Genomic DNA, 12,184 nt, shown 5'->3' on the forward strand with positions numbered 1-12,184 from the left:
ACGTGTCACACATCATTTTTTAGCCATTTTTTTAAATATTTCGCCCCACCATTCACGTATTTTGAAAATATCTTGATAATATGTCATCAAATTGGGGATACCAATTAATATTCCAAGTTTCTACAATGTCTACCATATTAAAATTAATGTTTTTTTGATGTTGTGCACATGCTAGGTTTAATCAGTTACCTAATAATATTGACATCATAATTACTTAAAAGATTTGAGAACCGCACTCTGAATATAATACTAAAATAGAAAATAGTATAAGAAAGTATTTAATTTCAGTAGTATATTGATATAAATACTACCACAATGGTATGTTTTTAACATTGGCAACATGTGCGAGTGAGACACCGCGACCCACCTTTGCTATCTCAGGTGGACCGTTTTCTCTAGTCTAGTAAGAACATCTTTCTGACTCAGTGATAAGATTCAATTTGATATGACAAAAAAAGTTAGAGTGTGCTCCAGTTTATAACTTCATGATATCTACTATAGGAAATTGGAGTTACGCACTGGCGACACCGTAGATGACAAACTCTACAATCGCTACCTACTCTACATCTACATTATACTCGTATTCATAAAATATTCATATCATATTGCAGGCTGACGCAACTAGGAACAAAAAAGTTTTGTATAGAGTTAGTTTCGCAAAACATTGCCAACGAAGAAAAAGAAAACGTCAGTGCTATTTATTCCGTCAAGTTTACATCAAGTCAACTGTCAGCCTAATTGTTTTGTTTGTTATGAAGACTTCAATGTTTTGTTCGGGTATTTCGTGTAATTTCTTTATTATTTAGTGAAAAAATCGAAAATAGACAACCGTGATCAGAGTAAAGAGCGAGTTTATTACAATGCCAGCGAGAAAACGGTTTACTAAGTGTGAAATATGTGGCAAGCGAGCCACTCGAGAAAACCACGAAAAAAGGGATTTTATGGCGATATTTCCCTTGGATGAAGACCGGTAAGTATTGCTTTAGATACTTTTGACCTCATTTTGGGTCAGCAGGCTATAAACACTTCTAAAATTAGATATTTTATATTCTTTTTCGTTGTGAACTAGGGATGTACTATAACTATCGATAACTGTAATTTTATTTGTATATCAGTGTAAATAATTAAGTTAAATATGTGAAATTTCCCGAGAACTTGCATGCAATATGACCATAATTAATTCGTTCGAAGATTAATAATGCATAAATTATCTATAACTTATGCATCTATCATCTATGCATTAATGGTCATTATTTGACATATTTTTTTAATCTAGTAATTATTTAATATATTAATCTGAAATGTAAGTAAATTAATCTCTCTTTTTGTGATCAATAAAAAATATTATACGACATTATTACACAAATTGAACTAATCCCATAGGAAGCTCAATAAGACATGTGTTGTGGGTACTTAGACAACGATATATACATATAAATACATAGAAAACACACATGACTCAGGAACAAAATACGCATCACACAAATAAATGCCCGTACCAGGATTTGAACCTAGGACCATCGGCTTCATAGGCAGGGTTACTGCCCAGTAGGTCAGACCGGTTCTCATGATTAACAGACATATAAATATATAAAAAGTTAGAGCATTGATAAAGGGTTGTTTATAACTGGATGCCGAAAAACATGATTTATAGATGCATATTAGCGCTAAATAATCAGTTGATCATCTCATTAGCAAATACTTGGAATATAAACTGTAGATAAAGTCATGTTTGTCCAAGGCTGTATGTTTTCAGATGCAGGCAGTGGGTCAAATTTGTTGGAAACGAAGACCGAAGACAATACATCTTCCCATAGAAAAGTAACATTTATTGAAACATATATATGCAGAACATTTTGAAAATAAAGCTTTAAATAAATAAAAAAACACGACTTAAAAACTGTATTAAAATAATTCGGGTCCACATTAAGCCCGACCAGATATTAGTCCACTCAAAGAACTATCCACTATATAACATACAACTTAAATGTGGACTCGATGCTAGCCTAATTTCGAGTACAAAATCTGTAGACAGGAGCCTATGTTTCAACCCTCCCTATTTTATCGATATCGATAAGAATCGCAAGCGTGTAGCGTACACTATTCAAATCGGTTATGTTGGTATTATGGGTCCTTGACAGTTCTTTGTCGTATATTTTGGTAATGATTTGCGAAACAAACTGAGTCCACTCGCTAGTATGGAAGTCCCGTCTCTTAAAACGTAGTGATTATATGCTCTTTGATATGCTCTTAATGCTCTTTGTCATATTGCAGATTGTAGGTCGTGTGGCACGGTTCTCAGAATAATAACTAAAGCTTTAGCTATTATTCTGAGGCACGGCACTGCTATTCTATTTGTTATCTTATTAATCGCTGTTAAAATTGTGTTTTATCTAGTAATTATAAGAATACGAGGTCGTTGTGCGAGATGGACGCGAGCTCGAGCGGCGGCATGGTGCGCGTGAAGCAGGAGCCCGAGCGGGCTACTTACCGCGGTGAGCTCACAATGCCCATTATCAAATTTACTACTAGAACAAAGAAATGGCTCTGGAGATGTGGGCCTTTACTTTTACGAGAGCTGTTCCACTGTTCACTTCACGCAATAACATTTAAGCTCGAAACAAACACATTATCAAAACGCGACGCGACCCCACCGGCCGCGACGCGTGTTGAATGAATTAAATTGTATTACATATTTTCTATGACCAGAATCACACTATGAACTTTATATTCATTAATAAATCCCACGGCACCACGCGCTTAATGACATAGTGCGGAGGGCTGTTAGAGAAAGACTAAGCTGAGGGCAGTAGCATGAATGGAGCACAACAGATGAATCTTCAATGAGTAAATAACTTTTTTAATTTTACCATATATCCTTTATCTCTCCACTTTCTAAGGTAAATCTGAGTAAGGAAAGTGACCAAAATCATAGGAAACAAGTGATAACAGTGTAATATAGCTAAATAGCGTTATTCTAACCTCAAAACTTTCGCCATGGATATCTCCGTAACCATGGGGTTCCGCGGGGGGGGGATGGTACCGGGGGGTAGTCCCTTCCCTCCCTCCAAACCCCCATAATTCGATGGTCCATAATGGACATTTTTACCGGAGAAAGTGCCTAGCTTTGGACGCGACGTGTGTCAGCACCTTCACGGCATCGCATATTGGCCGTACCGTGAGAGTGGCAGGGGCAGCGGCTGAGTTGGCTGCGGTGCGCAAGCAAGAGAAATACGAAGTTCTTGCGAACTACTTGTTTGTCCCTCTTGCAGTGGAAACCACCGGTTGCTGGTGTGCTGAGGCCAAGGCCTTTTTCTGGGAAGTGGGGAGTCAGATGCTGGAGAGAGGTTTGGATCCTCGCTCTGAACCTTCTTGAATCAAAGGTTATCCATCGCCGTTCAATGTGGCAACGCGGCGAGCGTCATGGGTACCTTTTCGTCGGGAGGGTCGCGGGTGTAGTGTAGCTGTCGGTATTTAGGTTCGAAGTATTTTAGGACTATGTTTTTTTTTTCTCTGTATATTTGTTTTGTTTTTGTAATATGCTTTTTAATTTGACATTGTTAATTATTTAGTTTATTTTTAAATTGGTATTGTATTTTATTAATAAATTATAAAAATTGTATTTATACATTGAAGTGTTGGCCTGGTTGTCCGACCTGACAATCTATGTTGATTGATCCATATATTTGTCTTATAACTTGATCCAATGGTAATCAAGAGCCCGGTAACGATTTTAGAGTAAATTTGATAGATTTAGTAGTTGACAATGTACACCTTTTGTTACATAATATCTAATTAACAAGTATTGGTTTCTATTAGCATGTCTTCTCATCTTGCCTTTTAATAATTAGGTCGCAAGAGTGCGTCTCCGGTAATATGTGACGAGAAGGGACAGTTTTTAAAATTCATCAAAAAATTATGATAAATTATACAAAATGATGTATAAGAACAGTTTCAGCAAATGTTGTAGATTGTTTAAGTATTAAAATTACGTTGAAATTAAGTCAGAGAAAATTGATTTTAGTCTAACTTTCATTTACACTAGTTCAAATGTATAATAACAAAAATGTAGTTTATTAAAGTTGAAGTACAGGATGTGTGTAATACAAAATTATCATATTTAGCAGTCAAAACTTTGTGAAATTTACAAATAAGATCTTCAAAATCAGTGATTTACGCGCTTTTACCTAAACATAAGCTGCCTGTGCATTCATAAATAATATGTATGGATTTCCACAAAGTAATGCCTGATTCTATTAATTATTTGATCCAATGGTAATTTCAACCCTTTGTTTCAGCCCGTGTTAAGGAAGAAGCCGAATTCATGGATGAAGAGGAGCGTGTGAAGGAGGAGTGCTCGGACAGCGACGACGGATGCGGCGTGAGCGAGGCCGCCATGCTGGCCGGCCTGTACGCCGAGCACGAGGTCAAGGACGAGCTCGTGCTGGGGCCGGAGCGCCCGCACCGCCCCACAGTCGGCCTGGTGGTGCGCCGTATGTTGATCTTTCCTTAACATGTACACAACTCACTCAAATTAATAATTTTATAATATATTATTATTATAAACTACACAATTTAATAATTTTATAACTTGTTTTGGTTTAACACAATTAGTGTCTCAGCCTACGCATTTCACTGATACCAGCCAGACACTCATCGATGTTGTCTGTACGGACATGCAGGCTAACAGTACAGCAATTGATCACGTGGGTTCCCTGTATGGTCATTGCCTTGTTGTCTGCAATTTCAATGTTAAGCGCGAGAAAGTAAAGCCTTACCACGTTACGTACAGGCCTTTTAAAAATATCTGCGACAAAGTTCTAGATGTGGACTTGCGGAGCGTGAGGTGGAACTTGATAACAAACCTTGGAAATGTCAATGACATGGTAACAGCCTTTAATCAACAAGTTATTAATCTATTTAATGTACATGCCCCTCTCAAGACAACCGTGATTAAAGCTCAATCATACCCCTGGATTACTGACACCGTCAAATTCATGATGAGGTTGCGTGACAGTGCTGCGGCAGATTTTCACAAAAACCAGAGTGATGTCAAAAAACAATACTACAAAGACCTTAAGTCTATAGTAAATAAAGCTCTGTATTTTGAAAAGGTAGCATATTTCAAACATAATATAAATAATAAAATTAATGAACCCAAAACTTTATGGAAAAACTTAAAAAATACAGTGTTGCCTAGAAAGAATAATGAATTACCTATTATATTTAATAATCCTGATACCTTGAACAAACACTTCCTAGATCTACCAGGAACTTCAGGTGTCACTATATCACAGTTGACCTATTTTGAGTTTCACAAGTTCAATGACTCTGTTTTCCACCTAGATACTATTAGTTCTAATCAAATAATTAAAGTAATTAAATGCATAAAATCTAATGCTGAGGGTATTGATGGAATAAATCTAAACATGCTTATTTTAACCTTTCCATACACAATTGATTTTATTACAAGCGTAATAAATACCTCCATTCTTACATCCACCTTTCCGGATATCTGGAAATTAGCAGTAGTCAATCCTCTGCCTAAGGTATCGAACCCGTCCATGCTCACAGACCTTAGGCCTATAAGTATACTACCTTGTCTATCCAAAATAATGGAAAAAGTTGTATGCACACAGCTAACTGCCTACTTAGAAAACAACAATATTCTACCGGATGTCCAATCAGGTTTTCGGAAAGGACGTAGCACTATGACTGCTTTACTCGATGTCTCTGATAACATCTTGGATGCTCAAGACAAAGGTATGTGCACTCTTTTAGTCCTCCTTGACTTCTCTAGGGCTTTCGATTGTTTGAATATAAACCTGCTCCTATCCAAATTGAGCTATTATGGTTTTGATTATAAAACTGTAAAGTGGTTTGAAAGCTATTTACATAATCGATCACAAATTGTTAAAGTGTGTTGTAATGACGGTTCTTCACATTATTCTGAAAAGGTTCAACTGACAAGAGGAGTTCCTCAGGGATCGGTAATCGGTCCGCTCCTGTTCATATTATACTCTGCAGATATAAGGTCTCACATCACGCATTGCAAATACCACATATATGCAGACGACATACAAGTATATATATCATGTAAGCCAGCCGATATTGACAGTGCAATAGATAAATTAAATCAAGATCTCACCACAATAGCATCATGGGCCACAGAAAACTGCCTGCTGCTTAATCCAAACAAAACTAAATACCTTGTGTTTGGCAGCAGGCAACAACTGTCTGGTGTCAGTATTACAGCGGATGTTGAGTTGATGAACACACCGGTCGAGAGGGTGTATGAAGCGCGTAATTTGGGTCTCATAATGGATTGCGGACTACGTTATGAGAAGCATATTGCTGCGGCTATTAGAAGTTGTTTTTATAAGCTTAAGGTTTTATATACAATTCGGCCATATTTAAGCGAAAACCTGCGATGTCAACTAGTTGAGTCACTTGTCCTATCAAAGCTGAATTATGTGGATGTAGTGTTTGGGCCTCGGCTTCTTGCTAAAACAAAAAGGCTCATTCAACGTGTTCAAAATGCCTGTGCTCGTTTTTGTTTTAATATTCCGTTGAGAGCTCATGTGACTCCATTTCTGAATAGCCATAATATCCTTAAAATGCAACACCGTCGTAAACTTCACTTGGCTTGTCTGCTCTTTGGTGTAATGAAGTATAAAACCCCCCCATATCTCTTCAATAAGCTATGTTGTATTAAGCTTCGCGAACGCCGTAACTGTGGGATTCAACTGTTAACGCCGCGCCATGCCTCAGCTGCTTTTCGGGGAAGTTTTCGCTACGCCGCGTCGAAGGTCTGGAATAACATCCCTCCCCCCTTGAGAAACCTGCAAAGTATTCATAGTTTTAAGTCAAAGTTGAAACAGTATTTACTTAATCACCAACTTAACCAGGAAGCCTACAGACTTGATACTAGCTGCCTGTAGTTTGTACGCTTTTACTTACGCTTACCACAAGTTTTTTGTTCCTTCTGCAGAGCAATAGTTCACCACTCCTGTTATGCCATACATGTTTGAGTATTATTATGTTAGTATTCGTCTTCCTCTGATGCTATTTTCATAATATAAAAATCTTGTAAATTGATAAAATGGACGCTCGATGTTGGTCTGGTCTGTCATTGCCTTTTAGTTCGTGTAGCTGGCGTTGGCGCTTGTTGCGTATGCAGCTGTAATGTTCAGCCAAGGTATGGTTGGACCGGACCGATACAGTGTTATGTTTACGATGCTTGATATAAAAATAATCTTTACTTAATTTAGTCGTTATCTTTTATCTTTTATCTATTTTTCAATTTGTTCACTCTATATTATTTTGTCTTTTTCCTTCTTGTCTGTTACCTTTCGTGATTTTTCTCACTTGATGGTCTCATCGGAAGATCAGCGCTGGAAGCCACCAGCAACATGCTGAGATGAGGCCATTTCGTGGCACTTTATACTTCCTTTGTTTTTGTTATATCATGTAATTTAATGTGTCTTGTTTGTGTCTACGAATAAAAAAATATTCTATTCTATTCTAAATATGAGTGTTATAATACGAGTGAACGTTATTTGTCTGTAGGTGTCGCGGACGGCGGGTTTGTTACGGGAGCGGGTTTTTTCGCTCGGGATTGCTCTGTGCAACTCGAGCGCCTCTCGACCCACGCTACTCGAGGCCACCAGCCTAGAGGGACCGCCGGCTGCGAGACCACCACTCCACCCCATACAGACTCTGATATTGAACAGCAAATATTTGTTAGACCTGAGAAAGAACAGACATGTAAGTTTTGATTTGAAATCTGATTTAATGAAACACGTCGGGGTCCACATTCATGTGCCTACAAGCGCGGAGCAGGGAGCAGGCAGACTTGATGTCACCGGCAAACGTGAGTTGTAGTATTTTTTAACCCACCACCACCCCATGCAAAACGGGCGCTAATCATCGAGTTACGAAAACATGACCTTACAGCACAAGGTTTTCGATTTCAAAGGTTGATATTTATCATAATCATAAATCATTTATTCGTGGTAAAACTTAATTTACATACTGAAGTATATACAGTATATACACTGTGGGCCAATTAAACCCGACAGATTTCAAAGGTGTATTCTTGACCGCATTGAGAGACTAAAATGTCATACAATGTTTTCTGAAATCAGTCTTGTTTTAAAGATAATGACAATTTCTGTGAAAATTTGTTTCTTTTATAACTTAGTCAAAAACGCCTTTTTAGCTGTGACGCTGCCACTATGTCACTTGGTTTAGACATACCTACTGACAGATATTAAAGTTTTAAAGTAAACTAGCAATTTTCGTCTGTAAATAATAAAAAAGCTTTACTTATTCGTTGTAATGATTTTTTTCACCTAGGTGTAAAAATAAATAACGTGTCATGTGCAGAAAACGTAAAAAAAAATTTTTTTTGGCGAATTTGGCCAAAACTCATATAACATTTTTTGCTCCTTATGACCTCAGGAATGCGTGGTTAAAATCTGTCGGGTTTAATTGGCCCACGGTGTATATTACAAAAAAAAAAGATTTAATCATATTGAAATAGTTTACCACGAAATGGGCTCGCCTCAGCATAATGCAATTTTTCTTACTTATTTATAAAATAAATAAGTAAGAAAAATTGAAAAACGATTTCTTTTTACAACAAAATTGCGGATTTCATGTTATGGAGATTAAATTTTATGTAGCATATTCTGAAATTAATGCAAAACTTTCGTGTTGCTTATTGTTACTAATCATTCCTCAAGGAATTAAAATTGTGAAATCTGCTGCTGACATGTAGATGACATCCAGTATTATTTCCGAAAACTTTGAAAATAGTTACGTTTTAAGAGTAGAACTTTATTAACATTGTGCTCGCACCTGGCTGTTGTAAATCCACACTTAAACACTGCACTTTAAGGTTCACTTTACTTTTACTAAACACTGTTACTTTACTACTACTTCACTGTATCACTGTCACTTCATTTTTGGTTACTGACTTGACCAAGGAAAACACATCGTTATTTAGTTTGAATTTTAAAAAGCGACATCTAGCGATCAATTCAGTAATTAATTTACAGTATGTACTCTTATTTATATTTTATTTTTTTTTCTATTTATTTAGAAACAAACAGTCATACACAATTTTTGATCAAAACTTATAGACAAAAAATAGACCTATAGTTTCATATGTAGAAATAAAATATAAACAGGTGTATTTTATAATAACAAATACTTGAATTATGTAAATCAGTGATTTGATAAGTCTGCAGAAAATAAGTTACATATACATCGTAGTCTCGTAGTACATTAAATTTAAGCAAATAACAAATTCCAGTTATAATCAATATTTAAATGCATTCTTAAGTTGTGTTAGTGAACAGTTAAAAATGTCTAAATCATTAAGTTTTTGATTCTCATTAAAAAGTTTACATGCGCGTTTGATAAATACATTCCCACCGTAACCAGTCCTGCTGAATGGAATAAAAAATAAGTTTCTTTTACGACAACAGCGCTCACGTCTTCGCGGAACTCTAAAACAGATTTTATGTAAAAGAGTAGGGGCTTCTAATTGTGAATGGAAAATCTTAAAAAGCAAAACGGAATCAGTGGAATCTCGACAGTCACTAAGAGTTTGAATATTTAAACGTTTACAGGTATCGGTATAGTCAGCAGTATAAGCTAGTCCAGTCCTGAAGCACAGTGATTTAATAAATATTTTTTGAAGTCGCTCAATTCTGTCGATGTGTACTTTGTAAAAAGGTTTCCACACTGAGCAAGAAAATTCAAGGTGACTACGCACAAAACTATTGTAGAGAATTTTATATGTCAAGCGGCTTTTAAATGGTTTCCCAACACGCATTATGAATCCTAACTGTTTATATGATTTTGTCAGCATTTTATCAATATGTGGGATAAAAGTAAGTTTGCTATCCATAATCACACCAAGATCTCTAATTTCGGTTACTCTATTTAAGGTTTTACCCGATAAGTTGTAAGAATAATTAATTACATTTTTCTTTTTTGAGAAGGTGATAACATTGCATTTATCTAAGTTAAGAAACAAATTATTTATTTCACAGTGGCTGACTAAGTTGTTTAAATCATCTTGTAGCTTTTCACAATCGCTGATATTTTTAACTATCCTAAAAATCTTTGTATCATCTGCGTAAAGTAATAATTTAGAGTTCTGGATGTGATTAGTTATATCATTCACATAAAGAGTAAAGAGCAAAGGACCCAAGTGAGAGCCCTGAGGGACTCCTGAACCAACAGACATCCATTGAGATCGATAGCCCAACAAGACGACCGCCTGACTTCTGTTTTCTACGTAAGATTTAATCCAGCGAAAGAGATCGCCATGTATACCAAGTTTCCAAAGCTTAGATAATAGCGTATAATGACAAATTTTATCGAATGCCTTGGAAAAATCGTGCAACGATGGCCATAGTGTAAATAGCATCCACACTATGGCCATCGTCCATTGCAGCATAAATTTCATCAGTGAAGGTTAGTAAATTACTGTCAACAGATCGACCCTTATAAAAACCATGCTGATTTGGAATGATATGGCGACGTACAACACCAAATAATTGATCTGTAACAATTTTTTCAAGCAACTTACCAATAATACACAATTTAGATATGGGACGGTAATTAACAACATCACTACATGCGGCATGCTCTTATGCGGCAATTTTAAATCTCAACACATTGAATTCTTTTTGTGCTCCATAGACAAGCGTGTGTTTACTGATTAGTTGATTACATCGAGAGTACACATGTGCTTTCGAGTCTCTCTTCATTTGGCTGCTTAAAATTTAAAAACTTATGTCCTTTGTATTCCTTATGTGCACAGCCTGGAATTTTCGCGACAAAACAAAAGACTATCGCAATCTAGCTAGTGTTAGAAACATTATTTTTCTACTCGTCGACTGTAATGGTTGAATTAAGATTTCGTACACCAAACTGAAATTGGGTACTTTTCATGGGCTCCCAACTCAACTATAATATTCATTTCGAAACTGAAGCATTTCGTATAATGAAGTGGACCAATCACAGCTCGCCGCGGTCTAGAGGACATAGCTCAAATTAATTATTTATTTTAGGTTATATAGTAGAAACAATTGCTTCATAAGTCATAAACGCACATGTGACACCCTTAATATAGCAACATCCATAGCCTACGAAAACCGCTTACCATTGCTTGTTAGTCTCCATAGGCTACGGTGGCTAAAATCGAGAAAAAATTGAATTTAGCAAGGAGCATGTACCAGGGTCTCAAGAGTTACGAGAAGGTGTCGTTGACCACCCCTTCATACGGGGCGCGTACGTGTATGAAGGTATCGCGGCTGCTCGCGTGTCTTAAATTGCTGTATACTCGTACTTTTCATAATTCATTATTTGTAAGAATACAGTACAATTTGGTCTTAAAATAATAAAAAGGAATCCTTGTATTCAGCATGCAAGCAAGCGTACAAATATTTACATAAAAATAATTAAACAATCTAAAATTTAAATAAAAATACCCACAATGTCAAAATTTATCAATTATTACAATTAAATATATCATGATATCATCCGTTCCTTATAATCTAAGTAAGCCTTAACGCTATAAAAACATTTATCCAGTAACCATTTTGTTAACTTTCGTTTTGACTTGTTTACCTGTATGATTTTATTAGTTTAAGTATTATTTTTATTGACTCGTAGAAAAAGTATTGTATACAATAGCAGGCCTATGGAACTCTCCGCGCGAGCTCGGATTTATGCCTACGAATCGCGTCCCGTTCACGGTGCAAAAGCATCCAGTTGGTTGTCAACTTGTCACACGCGCTGACGTACGCACGTCGCGTCGCCGCGCGTAATACGAGTATGCCAAAATGTATGCGAAAGAAATGTCTTCTTCACGAACAAATAACACAGCTTGTAGTGTGGGTGGAAGCAAAAACAACAAAACTAATAAAAAATATCGTTTTGCTCTTCCGATAGATAGGAAAAGTAAGTAGACCTTCTCAATATAAGTACACCTATTGTTATTATTTTTAATTACTATACTTGCAAGCTACTTAATATTTTTTACGACAAATTAGCTCATAGTTATTTTACATTATCCTTTTATACACCTAATGACAAGTTCTAGTTTGACAATTAAAACTTATATTTGTACCTACTTAAGTAGTACTAGTAGGTATCTAGATTC

At 36.2% G+C, this 12,184-nt stretch overlaps 1 protein-coding gene across 2 annotated transcripts in view; it reads left to right on the forward strand.

Moving 5' to 3' along the window:
• Positions 1-2,324: 2,324 nt before the first annotated feature.
• LOC133532623 (oocyte zinc finger protein XlCOF6-like) overlaps positions 2,325-12,184 on the forward strand; it is a 43,806-nt gene continuing 33,946 nt past the window's right edge. Inside the window, exons 1-3 of one of the 2 annotated variants that reach the window (XM_061871377.1) lie at positions 2,325-2,495; positions 4,299-4,493; positions 7,570-7,767. In XM_061871377.1, the coding sequence (XP_061727361.1) occupies positions 2,429-2,495; positions 4,299-4,493; positions 7,570-7,767 (460 nt within the window). In that variant the 5' untranslated portion in view covers positions 2,325-2,428. The remainder of the gene's footprint in view (positions 2,496-4,298; positions 4,494-7,569; positions 7,768-12,184) is intronic. The other variant, XM_061871375.1, reaches the window with a different exon arrangement.

Source organism: Cydia pomonella, chromosome 27 (genome assembly GCF_033807575.1).
Source record: "Cydia pomonella isolate Wapato2018A chromosome 27, ilCydPomo1, whole genome shotgun sequence".
Lineage (NCBI taxonomy): Eukaryota > Metazoa > Arthropoda > Insecta > Lepidoptera > Tortricidae > Cydia > Cydia pomonella.